Source organism: Mus pahari, chromosome 16, assembly GCF_900095145.1.
Source record: "Mus pahari chromosome 16, PAHARI_EIJ_v1.1, whole genome shotgun sequence".
Classification (NCBI taxonomy): Eukaryota; Metazoa; Chordata; class Mammalia; order Rodentia; family Muridae; genus Mus; species Mus pahari.
Window position 1 is genome coordinate 2,814,222 of NC_034605.1, and position 14,042 is coordinate 2,828,263.

At 44.1% G+C, this 14,042-nt stretch overlaps 1 protein-coding gene across 3 annotated transcripts in view; it reads right to left on the reverse strand.

Moving 5' to 3' along the window:
- Positions 1–14,042, reverse strand: part of Camk1d (calcium/calmodulin dependent protein kinase ID) — a 399,973-nt gene that overhangs the window by 55,452 nt on the left and 330,479 nt on the right. For all 3 annotated transcript variants that reach the window (XM_021215448.2, XM_021215445.2, XM_029547469.1), the window contains exon 4: positions 3,109–3,247. In XM_021215448.2, coding sequence (XP_021071107.1) covers positions 3,109–3,247 — 139 coding nt within the window. The remainder of the gene's footprint in view (positions 1–3,108; positions 3,248–14,042) is intronic.

Below are 14,042 nucleotides of genomic sequence, written 5' to 3' on the forward strand. Positions count from 1 at the left end.
CACACACACACACACACACACACACACACACACTCACACACACCATATACCCTATCTCTCTCTCTCACACACACGCACACACATACTCACACCATACACCCTATCACTCACACACATACACACAAGCATATATCCCATCTCACACACACACAAATATACACCCATATCACACATAGCCACACATACACCACCACCACCACACAAAGACATACCTCTATCATTCATACACACACAATAGCATATACCCACCCCATCACACACACACATCTCTCTCTTTTTCTCTCTCAAACATACACCCCCATCACAATACACCCCATCACACACGCAAACATACACCCTTATCTCTCTCTCACACACACAACCCTGTCACTCACACCCACACCCACATATCCCATCACACACATAAACATATTTCCCACCCCACACTTACACACAAACATACATCCCTATCACTCACACACACACACACACACACACACATCACACACATAAACATGCATCCGTATCAGACACACACACACACACACACACACACAAACATACACCCCCCTCACACACACCTTTCTCCACAGGAAGTTCATTCAGGTCAGAAAGATGCTTTTCTGAACAATTATCACAGAAGAGGGTTAAAGTAACTAAATATTCTCTGTTTTATCCAATACTTTGAGTTGACTCAAGATTAGGCAACAGCAGCAAGGCTTTTCCTGGCCAGTGAGAGTAGAGAGGCAGAGCTGGGGGTGGCCAAGGGGCCACCTAAGGAATGATCTGGATGAAAAGCCATCATCAGGACCAGTGTGAAGGCTGTGTGCCATAAAGAGCATCACACCACGCCCATCACTGTCCTCCCTACCAGGGCTTGTGGAGGGGGGTGGGGCTCTGCAGGGCCTGGTCGCCCCTGAAAAATGATTTTCTACATATTATGGCATTTCTGTATGACAACTGAGAGCTAATACCCAAAGTAGACGATCAAGCTACTTCATAATAATTTCTACAACAATCCTTAAAAAGATCTCAGCACATTCCTGGGAACGTTACTACTGCATGGAGCAACTCAGCGAATTCAGTTTTCTCAACAAGGGGCAGTTTTGCTCCTCAGTGAACAACATTCAGCAAAGCCTGGAGACATTTTTGGTTGCTATGACTCCAGGAAGGGTGCTGGAAATCTAGCGGGTAGAAGTCAGGGATGCTGCTGAACATCCTACAGAGCCCAGGACTGGTGCCCACACAGAGTCCTCCATCTCTAAGTATCAATAGGGCAGAGCTGAGAAATCCATCCAAGATGTGGGAGTGGTACACTTCCTTTCTCACTCACTCCCTTTTAACAAAACAGGACACTCGGTTGTCTCTAGCAGCCTCCCAGGGGTCCAGGAGACATCAGAACATCTGTCTGGGAGAAGTAGGCATGTTTGCTCATGGGTTGGGGTAGTATCATAGACCACGCTTCTGTTCTCAGAAGACTACCATGCTGTCTGCTGCTGTAGCTTAGATTGGGTGGCCTTCATGTTCTTAGGACTTGATGAAAATGTAAGACCACATGGAGGAAACTCCTTGGAGCCTCAGAAAGAGATCAGACAAAAATCCCAACACAGCCACTGTGTTAAGCCCAGGTGTCAAGACCATCTTCCTCCATCTTTCTTATTGCCATGGATGTACTTCCAGAAGGCCTGTTTGGCTCTACCTCCCCGATGCTAAGGGCAGCATGGTTGTGATGCAGTCCTTGTGTTTACATTTAGAGTGGGTGCATATATGCCAGGGCGTGTATGTCTGCCTCATTCATGCAGTAGGCTGTGGAGGCTGGACCTGTAAGATTGTAGCATGGAGTCACATCATAGCCTGGGCTCAGCAGTGATGTTCTCACTGCCTTTCCAGCCTTCATATGTAATTGCTACTGAGACCTGGGGGACGGGGAGGGAATGGGACACTAAGGTGGCCACTATAACGTCCAAACTCTTCAGAGCTAGTAGATGAAGGATCACAATACCCTCACCCCACAAAGAAAAATATGATTACTCATCGTCTCCTCACCCAGGATCCTGAGGCTCGAGATTTGGAGTTCTGGAGTCTGTTCAGGCTATATAGTGAAATTCTACCTTAAAAAAGCAACTGGACAAAACCAACTGGAAGTGAAGAAAGTAGAGTCAGTAAGAGAAGGGGAAGAGGAGGTGAGTCAGGAAGATGAGAGGAGGGAAGAGGAGAAGAGAAGAGAGGGAAGAGGGAAGNGGGGGGGGGGAGGGGAGGAGAGGGGAGAAAGGAGCCTTCAGGACACCAGAAGACAGATGTACCCATAAGCTCCTTTAACCTACTGTACCGCACGCCTTCTTTCTCTAGTCTACACTGTCCCCTCCTTCATTGGCTGCTGTGTTTAAAAGGGGCTGGAGGTGGGACATGACTCTGAAGAGCTCCACCAGGGATGTCCTAGGTAGAAAAGGGTAATTTATATCATCTTACAACCTCCAGGACACAATCTATCATTGAGGGAAGTCAGGGAAGGAGCTCCGAGCAGGAATGTGAAGGCAGGATTGATTCAGAAGTGGTGGAGGATAGGCGTGCCTCTTACTGGCTTGCAAGGCTCCCTCAGCTTGCTTTTTATTATTATTATTATTTTTATTTTTTTCATACAAGCCAGAGGTGGCACTGCCTTCAGTGGATCTGACTCTCATACATTAATCAGTGATCACAAATGGCCCCACAGTCTTGCCTACAGGCCAATCCTTTGGAGGCCTTCTCTTAATTGAGGTTCCCCCTCTTCCCCGATGACTAACTTAGGTCAAGTTGACAAAAATCAAAACCAATCAGCTCTTGGAGAGAAGGATCTCCATGGATTTTCTTCCCAGTACAAAATAATCTTTGAAAGGACTACACACGCACCTCTCTGTGTCCCCATGGGCTGCCTGGTGGTTACAGAAGCTTGCAACGATGGCCAACCACAGTATTGATCCTCATTCTCTTCTAAGCTACGTCTGGGCCTCAAGGCACTGATACCCCCAAACCACAACTGCCCTTTCCCCCTGTCTCTTCTCAGAACATATCCTTTTGCCATAGCCAGCCTCCTCCAGCAGGTGCATTGTGGGTTGTGAAATGGCTGGTGTTGCTGAGCAGTGGCCTCACCTTGAGGTCTCTGTGGACGATGCCCATTCTGTGGAGATAGTACACAGCGTCCAGGACCTGGCGGATGAGAGTGCTGGCATCTCTCTCTGTGTAAAACCCCTTCTCCACTATCCGATCGAAGAGTTCTCCACCAGACACACTGTGAAACAAACAAATAAGGTGTTAGAAACGTGGAGGGCTGGCCAATGATGCATGCAAAATCATCGCTAAGAGTTCTCAGGAGGTAAAAGAACAAACTTTATTTTGAAAAGTAATTTTAAAACATGAACCCGATTCTGAGTTTAGAACTTGCCCAACCTCTTCTCTAGAAGGAATCCCTAAAAGAGGTCCCCATGTCACAGCAGTAAAAATGTGTGGAATAAAAGAAAAGTAGGCAAACAACAACAGCAAACAAAACCCAAGCGTTGTGGCACAGCAATTCTTTTTTTAAAATTAAATATTTACTTTATTTACATTTCAAATGTTATCCCCTTTCCTAGTTTCCCCTCCGAAAATCCCTATCCCCTCCCTCCTCCACCTGCTCCCCAACCCACCCACTCCCATTCCTGGTCATGGCATTCCCCTATATTGGGACATAGAGCCTTCACAGGACCAAGGGCCTCTCCTCCCATTGATGACCAACTAGGCCGTCCTCTGCTACAAATATAGCTAGAGCTACAAGTTCTACCATGTATTTTCTTTGATTGGTGGAATAGTTCCAAGGAGCTCTGAGGGTACTGGTTAGTTCATATCGATGTTCCTTCTATGGGGCTTCAGTCCACTTTGGCTCCCTGGGTATTTCTCTGGCTCCTTCATTGGGGACCTTGGTGGCACAGCAATTCTTAGGAAATCTTTCCTGAAGCTGGCTTCTATTTTCTATTGTCTTATGACAACACAAAGTCAAAATGGCCTCCCTGGCTAAGCATCATCCAATATCAGCATATGACACTGGACTGTGATGTCTGTGTCTGTGCATTGGGAGCCAAATACTGTTCTCTTAGCAGGGGTGGGGTGGTTTCTTGATTAATTTAATACTAGTAAATTTAGTAAGTTAGTTTCTAATAGAAAATAGAAGCATGCTTTAGATGTTCAGACCATGGCCTTTCTATCTGTTTAAATGGGTGGATGAATCTAGTCAACCTTTACAACAAGGAATAGGTGCACACCCTTGAAGGTTATCAGACCCTCAAAGCCACTGGAAATGTATAGGAAAGAAAGAAGGTGGGGAAAGGACACTGTGCCAGGTGTCGTGATGTATACTCCCAAGCCCAAGACTTGAGATGCGGAGACTGGAAGTCTGGGGTGAGTTTGGGGCTAGCCTGGGCTACATGGTGAAACCACCGTGACTCAAAGTAAAACAATGGAAAGGAGGGCACTGCATCACACAGCCCAGAGCAGAAACAATTCAGCCGATTACTTTCAAAGTTTGAGAATATACATATTACTGAAAGAACATTGCTCTATCCAAATAATTAAAGCCATGTGGAAATAAACTCAAGGGGTGTACTATTAAAATTTCCCAAATTCTCAAAACCACAGAAAACATATATTTATTAGAAATATTAAAGCCATAAACCAGCTTTTAAAACCACTCTTTTCTTTTTTATAGTTTTAATACAATAAGAGATAGATGTCAGCAGTGCACACATAGACGCGAAGGTATGATTCACTTTCTGCAAGTCATGGCAATTAATGTGTAATAATGGATCGACAGAAGCTGCCTCTGTAAAAGGCTAATAATGAAAATAAAAACAACTGCAGCTATAAAAGACCCACTTTTTTGGTTTTATTCCATTACCTGTCGTTCCAAGCAATAATGCAATTGGATAATGTTTCCCTTGCAGAGAAAACTGACATTCTAGAAAGGAGAGACACCCAGGAGAAATAAAAAGCAACCCAAAGAGTGAAAGGAAGTGGAAACAACAGAGATGACAGCATCTCAGACCTCCACGCTGTCCAAACAATCTAGTCTGCAGTGAGTCGAGCTCCTAAGATGTCGGGTCTTGGCAAGTGATACAAAGTCTCTACATTCTCTGTTGGGTTTCTAGTGTTTCAATAGCTGACACTGCAGAGCCAGGGGGTGTACTACCATAGGAAGACTGTAGCTGTGGGGCAAGGTGAGCATGGATGTCCTACGGGTATTTTTAGCACTCAATCTGCCTCTCCTGGCTGCCCATCACTCATCAGTGGTCTATGCACTTGGCCATAGCTGAGTAGCATCAGCTGCACTGTCCTTATCCCTTAGCATCTATCTTCCAATGATGCTCTCCCATTCCTGGCCAGACTGTTACCACCTCTTCTACTCTGCAGAAGCCAGATGACAGGCAATAATACTTACCCCTCTTATCTCCTGACCCCTCCCACCTCCTGACCCCTCCCACCTCCTGACAGAGCATCCCATGACCAAGACTTGCCCATTCTCCTGCCCACCTTGAACCTCATGTGCTTCCTACTCTTGGAAGAAGGTCTTTTTTTCTACTGTGGGATATTTAAGGTCTTGATGGATTCTGTAAGATGAAAGGTGTGAATTGCCATGGGGCAGCAGTGTGCCATGAAAGCAAAAGCGACAAAGGATGGTACGTGCTGCCACGGGCCTCGCTTACTGCACATTTAAGATCCTACTTCTTAAACTTCAGATTGCATCAGAGTTCTACTTCTGAACATCGCTCAGAAAGAATTTGGTTTCCTTAGAAACCAGGGCTCTGGGGAAATGTTTAGAAACTTGACAGAAAAAAAAAGTAACAATATTAATTTAAAAAGAAATCTTAAATTTGCAAATCACTTTATACTTTCAAAAAAAAAATCTCAGGAGGCATGCATGCATTTTCAAAGCCCACTGTTAAGAAACAGACACATCTCTCAATTCCTGCTTGGAAACTGTAAGTCTTAAAGTGATAGCATTTGGGGCAGACCTTAGGATCATCCTTAGGTTGAGGTAAGGTCATAAGATGGGGCCTCCATGATGGAATGAGATCCTTATAAGGAGATCTCTGTCCCGTCTGCCACGAAGGACACCACAAGCCAAGAAGAGAGCTCCCTGGAGAATTAACCTAAGCTTCTAGTCCTCTCCCTTCCCCGCCTCCCCCAGGGCTGTGAGAAAATGTATTTCCCTACACTGAGCAAGACAACTTCTTATTCTTGAAACTACTTGTGAAACGGATATGAAAAGTTATGTCATTCCAGAATCAACAGAGAAAAGTTTACTCATGGCAAGACCCAGGTCTCATCCTAAGGCTGGCTGACCTGTGTGGGCTGTTTGGAGAGGATGCCTTCTTAGCAAAATTCATCTATGGCAAGCCTCCGCTGTGAAGGTTTAAAGCTCCATGCTAAAATATCAGAATGAAATAAGGATGGGGTGAGTCGTCAGGAGATTTGAGAAAGGGAGGAGAACCCTAATAATGGATTGTGCAGTGCAATGAATTAATGGTAGTTGTCTTTGTCTTCTATTGCTATTAGCATAATATAGATTAGGTGAGTTCTAAAGATGGATTTTATCTTGGCTATGCTTCTGGTCCAAGGTCAAGAGTCTGTTTCTGGTGACCGGCTTCTTGCTGGCAGTCTGAAGTTATGTAGGCTACTGCATGGAGTCTAATACACAGGAGACCCAGTCGAGTAAACTCACTTGAAAGAATCCACTAGTCATTAATTCATTCATTATACAAACAGGCTTATTCATAGATGAGAGTAGAGTCGTAAGCACCTCTGTTTGTATATGCCTATGTGCGTACATGCCAGCATGTGTGCATACATGTGTGCCCATGCATGTGGAGGTCAGAGGTCAATGCCAGTTGTCAAGACTTATCGGTAAACCTCAGGGAGAATTTTGTATTCACCTTTTCAATATTACCATTACAGAGACATGCTTTCCGTGGTGGTTTGAATATGCTTGGCCCATGGAAAGTGGCACTATTTGGAGGTGTGGCTTTGTTGGAATAGGTGTGGCCTTGTTGTAGGAAGTGTGTTACTGTGTAGGTGGGCTTTGAGGGCTCCTAGTGCTCAAGCTCTGTCCAATACAGAAGGGACCCTCCTCCTGGCTGCCTTCAGAAGACAGTCTCCTCCTAGCTGGATCAAGACGTAGAACTTTCCTCCAGCACCATGTCTGCCTGGATGCTGCCATGCTTCCCACTGTGACAATAATGGACTGAACCTCTGAATCTGTAAGCCAGCCCCAACTAAATGCTGTCCTTTATAAGAGTTGCCTTGCTTCACAGCAATAACACCCAAAGTAAGACACCTTCTCACTTGAAAGCTTTTCCTATGTGAGTGTTGGGGATCAAACCCAGGTCTTCATGTTTACAAAACGAGTACTTTTCCCCAGACTCCCCCTAATCATTTCCTAAAGATACCACATGGTCAGAATCTAAATATAATGAGTATTAATTTTCAGTGAGCTTCAGAAGGCCAACTTATAGAAGTAGGCATGGAAGGGGAGGTTCAACCTAGGGAATACAGACATAGGGAGGCAAACTGGCTATCAGACACCAAGGAAACAAGACAGAAGTGATGGTCCAGATTTGTTCCCTCTCCTGAATTCCAGCTCCGATGTCCTCTAGAACAGCATTCAACTCTGTCGCTCAGTCTCTCATCCTCTTTGCCTATTATAGTATATGCTGTCATAGCATGTGTCAATTTTAACTATGCAAATGTGAAATACTTTGATTTCATAATCTCAGTACAATTTCAGCTTATTTGTAAAACTTTTAAGCCATGTAAATCCCCGTGAATGGAAAAAATAATTGTCAAGAGACATGATATCATTCAAAACTTACTGTACTGAGAAAGCTTTAAACTTAGATTGCCCTAGTGTAGATTACTGCACTGTGTAACTCCGTCAGGACACCATGAGTTATAGTACTGTGCGAACCCTATTGTTTGCATGTATTTGACTTATCCACCTGATTCTCTCTCCTCCTTCCCCTTCCTGGCCCCCCTGTTGTGCATGCAAACACGCACGCACACACACGCACACGCACACACGCGCGCGCGCACACACACACACACGCACACACACGCACACACACACGCACACACACATGCACACATGCGTGCGCACATGTATCGGTATGTGGGCGCCAATATGTGCATGTGTGGAGGCCAGATGTCAATGTTGAGTATCTCCCTCGATCACTTCTCACCTTTCCTTTTGAGACAGGCTCTCTTACTGACCCTTACGCTCACTGACTGCTCAGTCTGACTGGCCGGTGAGACGCTGAGACCCGCCCACCCGCCTCACTCACCCAGTGCTGGGTGCTAGGAGTCCCACACGGATCCTGAAGCTTGCATAGGAAAGTACACTGCCTGCTGAGCTGTTCCCTCAGCCCCCACCACCTGATTTTAATAGACAGTGTCTGTTACCTTTAAATGTGATGCTCATTATTATGTAAAGTTGTATGGAAAACTGCTGCGGTGTGAGTGTGAGTGTGAAATGCTAGCCATCAGCTTATATGTTTGAACACTTGTCCCTAGCTGGTGGTGCTGCTTTGGAGCCTCACTAGAGGAAGTGACTCACTGAGAGGTGAGGAATGGGGACTTTGGTATTATACTTCTTGTGCTGTCTTCCTTCCTTGACTGTGGACCCAACGTGGTCAGCTACTTCATGTTCCTGCTGCCATGCCCTGTCTACTATGATGGGCTATATCCCCTTAAACCAGCAGTTCTCAACCTGTCCGTTAGATATTTACATTGTAACTCACAACAGTGGCAAAATTACAGTTCTGAAGTAGAAATGAAATAATTGTATAGTCGGGGGCCACCATGGCATGAGGAACTATACTGAGGGGTCTCAGTGTTAGGAAGGCTGAGAACTGCCACCCTAAACTATAAGCCAAAACCATCTCTTTGCTAACGTTTGTTGTCAGGTATTTAGTAACAGTATTGAGAAAGGCAACGATTACACCTTCTAACAACACCATCCACACATTCACCAAAGGAAGTGTCCATAGCGATGGCTGGGAATGGGCTCCCACAATCTACCACAGACCGTCGCTTATATGTGACTGACTAACAAGAAGACGACTAAAGAGTGCCATGCTGTAGGCACAACAGGCCCTCATAAGGCATTGCAGAAGACTGTTCTATAATGACACAGGGACTGCACAGGAGGAAGACATACTGGCCTAGTACAAGAGCAATGTGGTCTTCATGTACCCCTTCCATCTCAGCCAGGACTAGAGACATGCGTTTCCTGAGAATAGTGTTCTCTTTATATTTAGTGCCTGGAAGAAAGGTCTTCTCAAACCATACATGTCATGACTAAGGGACTCTTACCAACAAAGCATTTTTCAATGGAGAATCCCTGAGACCCTGAGGGCAGACGAGGGCAATTTTTAACCCTGGCCAGAACGAGGCCATGTTTCCCTTCTCTACCTTTGCATCAATCAAGTCTCAACTCAGCCTCGCCATAACTTCCCTCTGTCAATCAGGGTAGCCTCTCCCTCTCCCATCCTAGCCCTTGTTCCCATTCCTGCATGGAACTCTGGTCCCCACACACCCTGTTACTGAGGGACTCGCTCCACCTTAACAATGAGATTGAGACTTTATTGCCCCCCCACCTTTGCCACCAGTACTTTCTCCTTTGTCAAATCCTACTTTAATAATTTCAAAAACAATTTATTCTTAGAATTCTATTTCACAATCTCTGCCAAGCTTCAATCTGTTCAGAGATTTCCAAAACACAAACAAATGCCTTTCCATCTAGTGGACCAGAAAAGTTTAACCCACTGCGTACCATTATATTTTGATTCTGGCTAGTTTGTCTTTATATTTCATGCCATGGGGCTGAACTGACTCACTACCCTAAAATGTATATATTGGAATCTTAACTCTCCAGTATACTTCAGTGGCTGTAGTTGGGGGCAGGGCCTTTGAAAAAGTTAATTAAGGAAAACCAGTTCATTCTAGTTACTAGGAACAGTATAAAAAGAGGAAGGACAATGGGACCAGCAGTGGAAGGGGTACTTAGCCTATGTAAGGTTGTAGGTTTGATCTCTAGTACTCAAGAGGAGAAGAGAAGAACAGGAAAGAACAATTAATGAGTGGGACTTCATGAAACTGAAAAGCTTCTGTAAAGCGAAGGACACTGCCATTTGGACAAAGCATCAGGTTACAAACTAGGAAAACAAAATTTTTAACCGACTATACTAGAGGGCTAATATCTAAAAAAAATATCAAGAACTCAAACAGCTGGGCATTAAAGGAAACTAATAATCCAATTAAAAAGAGGGTATAGATCAAAACAGAGTATTCCCAAAAGAGTAAACAAGCTTTTATAATCTCTTTGGGGATTTCATAAGAGTGTATTTTGATCTCACACATCGCCCTGCCCCATTCACTCTGGTTGCTGCTGGAGATGGGTTGTATGATTGAGAGCAGAAACAGAAAGATTGGGGGGGGGGGAGCTAAGGAGGGGTTGCTATCTATCTGAGGAACATAGGTATCCAAAGTCACTGGATAGAGGTGGGCCATGTTTTGAAGATACAGTGGGTTCACAAAGTTAGAAGATTCCAGAATATCTCTGGTTTTTGACTTGAGGACTGGGTAGGTGGTGACACCACTCTTTGAAATGGGAGTTGCAAAGGATTATTTTCTTTGTTAATTTAACTGAGCTATTGGGTGCTGAGATTTCTGGTTGACCACAGTTTCTAAGTATGTTTTTGAGGGCATCTCTGAAAGAAATTGCTATTTAAATTGGTGGAGTTAGTGAAGTAGGCAGCCCTCCCCAACATGGGTGGGTAGCACAAAATCTGCTGAGAGTTTGAATAGAATAAGACATGGATGAAAGAAAAAATTACTTCTTTTGCTTCCTGTGTGTTGTCTAGAGCTGAAATGCTGGTTTTCCTCACCTTTTGACAGGCATCTACACACCACTGGCTTCTCTGGCTTACATGTTTTTACATGTAGACTGAATTATATCACTGACTTCCCTGGTTCTCTCTGCCTTACAAATAGCAAACTGTGGGGCATGTCTCCTTAGTCTCATGAACCCAAGCTAACCAAGCAACCAACCAATCACTACCTATTGTCTTTTTTTTTTTTCATTTTTCATTAGAAAGCCCTAGCTAATCCAAGGAACTTGATAAATCTATAACTTTAGAAGAGTAAAATTATCTAGGGTGTTGGGAAACAGAATTTTCTAATTTTGGAAATACACATTTTCTTTATTTTCCAATATTGTAGCCACTAGCAACACGTGGCTAGTTAACCAAAGAAATGATTTTATAATTTTATCTAACTTTAGTTAGAGTCACATGTTGGATAGCACAGATTTAGAGCCCTGGATAGGATATGAACAACTGAAATGCCTACTGGATAGAGAAATGAGGAGTATAGCTCTTGTTATAGTCTAAACGTCAGAGTGTCAAGCCAAGGGACAGGTGTCACCTTCTACTAAGAGAGGGTAGCCAGGTTAAAGAAAGGGGGACGTAAGACCAGTGATGAGTTGGCCAAGAAAGAGATAACCAAGGATTAGACATACAGGTAGGAAACAAAGGAGAAAAGTGATTTCATAGAAGTCAAGAAGGACATCTGGTCAACCCTGACCAACACTACTAAAAGACAAGTATGAGGAAGGGAAAGAACAAAACAAAGGCAGGGCTCAGGGCATCGTGCTCAGAGTCATTGCCATATACAATGCTTCCTACACCTTGGCACTGAATGAGTCCCAAAAATGCAAAGAAGGGTACATAGGACTGAAATATCTGAGACTCATTTTCTCTTCTATAAAAGGAGTGATTCTACATGCTTCAAAAATAAGTTAGACAGTGGGAAAAGATTTTTCCCCCTTGTCTTGGTGAATTTCTGCAAAGGCATCCTTACGGAGGGCATTTAAAAGAATAAGAGTTACCACTAAGGCAGGATAATGCAGGCACTGCTTGTTCTTTATGACAGAGGAGGTCCCCACTTTTCTTGCTCCCGCAGATGGCCTGGGATTTTTAACATATCCAAGCATTAGAATGGAAGCTTGTGCGTGTTTCTGCCTTTCTATGTGATCTTATAACTGAGTTCTTTGATTCTGCAGTGACAGGTCTTTTTCTACATGCATGAGGACTCGCATGAGGGTGGGAAGGCTATCAAGCCAGCATGGCACGTTGCCTAGGATGCTGTAGGTTAATGAAGTTCTTATTAGCCCCAGATGACAACTGACCTGGATAAACTCATTCAGCATGAGCTTTGTGACAACAGATGGGGTTGAATGTATTAAATATGAGACTGGAAAATTTTCATAATTAGCTCTTTGACAATTACACATCAGCCCTTCTGCAATTAGTTCCAATTAGGAAGATTTTATTTGGCAGAAGTATTAACTACATTTCTCATTGGTGTGACCAAATGCCTGACACAAAGTTATTTAAGGGAGGAAAGATTTATTTTGGCTCTTCAGTTTAAAAGGAAACAGCCCATAATGGAGAGGAAGGTATGGTAGCAGGTAGTTCCATGGTGCCAGGGTGGCTGTGGAGTAACTTGCTCACACCTCAGCAGACAAGGAAGCAGAAATGGGAATGTTTAAATTGGATCAGTTTTTTTTTTCCTTCTCTCTTTTTATTTCATTTAGCTCTAACCCCCAGCCTAGCAGGACCACCTATGTCCCGAGAGGATCTTTCCCCCTCAGTTAATGTCTGGAATCATCCTCACAGGTATACCCTGAAGTGATCTATATCATCTCTTAAGTGACTCTCAATCAGGTCAGGCTGACAATAAAGACAGGCTATCACAGACACATGATTATTGTTTTATCATACTTTCTATAGTATGATAGAAAATTTGCTTTCTTTCAGAAGCTAAAAACTGAACAAGAATAGGCTCTGGAATGGGTCTTGGGACAGGACCTGGTTACAGAGTCTGTAAAAGCAGCTCCTCCCATGTGGAGGACTGCCAGCTGGCCGGGAGCACATCATGGCCCATCTTGGGTAAAGGTGTTCCCAAACTGATGGAGAACAATAACGCAATTCACATATGCTTAGAGATTCAGAATCTGAAGAAAAGTGATAACCTCAATTTTATGTTACATCTAAAGGATGCACTTCAGTCTCATTACTCGTTGTCTTAATTAGACTCCACTGTATGAGCTTGCGTTTGTTCTGAAGCTTCTTACGGAGTGTGGATCTCCACAGAACATCTTCCAGTGCATATGCATTTACATAAACAAGGGAAGCTTTAACATAGCTTAGAAAAGAGCAAAGACAACCCTGCCTATTGCTCAGGCATCTGCTGGATCAGGTTCTTTGTATCTATTGAGCCTCTGCATATTAAAAGAATTAATTAATTATTATGTGTGCATGCATATTCATGCCATGCATGTATGTGGAAATCAGAGGACAACTTGTGGGAGCTGGTCCTCTCTACCCACCATGTGAGTCCCAGGGACTGAACTCAGGTCGCCAGGCTTGGTAGCCAGTCCTTTCCCTGGTAGGCCACGTCAACCCTCTGCATATGTTTAGCTGTCAGGCCTCACTTATTACTTAGGATCCTGGCTTTGATGTCACAGCCTCAGAAGAGTCTTTCTCGCTGGACAGGCGACATCAGGTCCTTTGCTTCATTCTCTCAGCGCTCTGTGTTTTTTGCATAGTACTTGCCTGTTGTAATCACTTACTAGCATGTCCATCTATGTAAAGTTTGTCTGTCTTCCTTTCCTGGCCCCACCCTAGCCCTTACAGGGAATCCCACAAAGGTGGGGCAATGTTTGCCTCGATTGCTACTGCTTTATACCTTTGACCAACTTGGTTTATGGCACAAAAGGGAAGCAAACTTAGTATTTGCTACCTAGGGGCCAATAAATTCAGTGGGTGGAAATTCCATCAGTGACTTTGAGGTTCAGGGAGAACTGTCTCTAAAAATAAGATAAAGATTGATAAAGGAGGATCCCTGATGCTGACATCACTTGTTTGTGCTCTCTCTCGCTCTCTCTGTCATTCTCTCTCTCTCTCTCTCTCTCTCTCTCTCTCTCTCTCTCTCTCTCT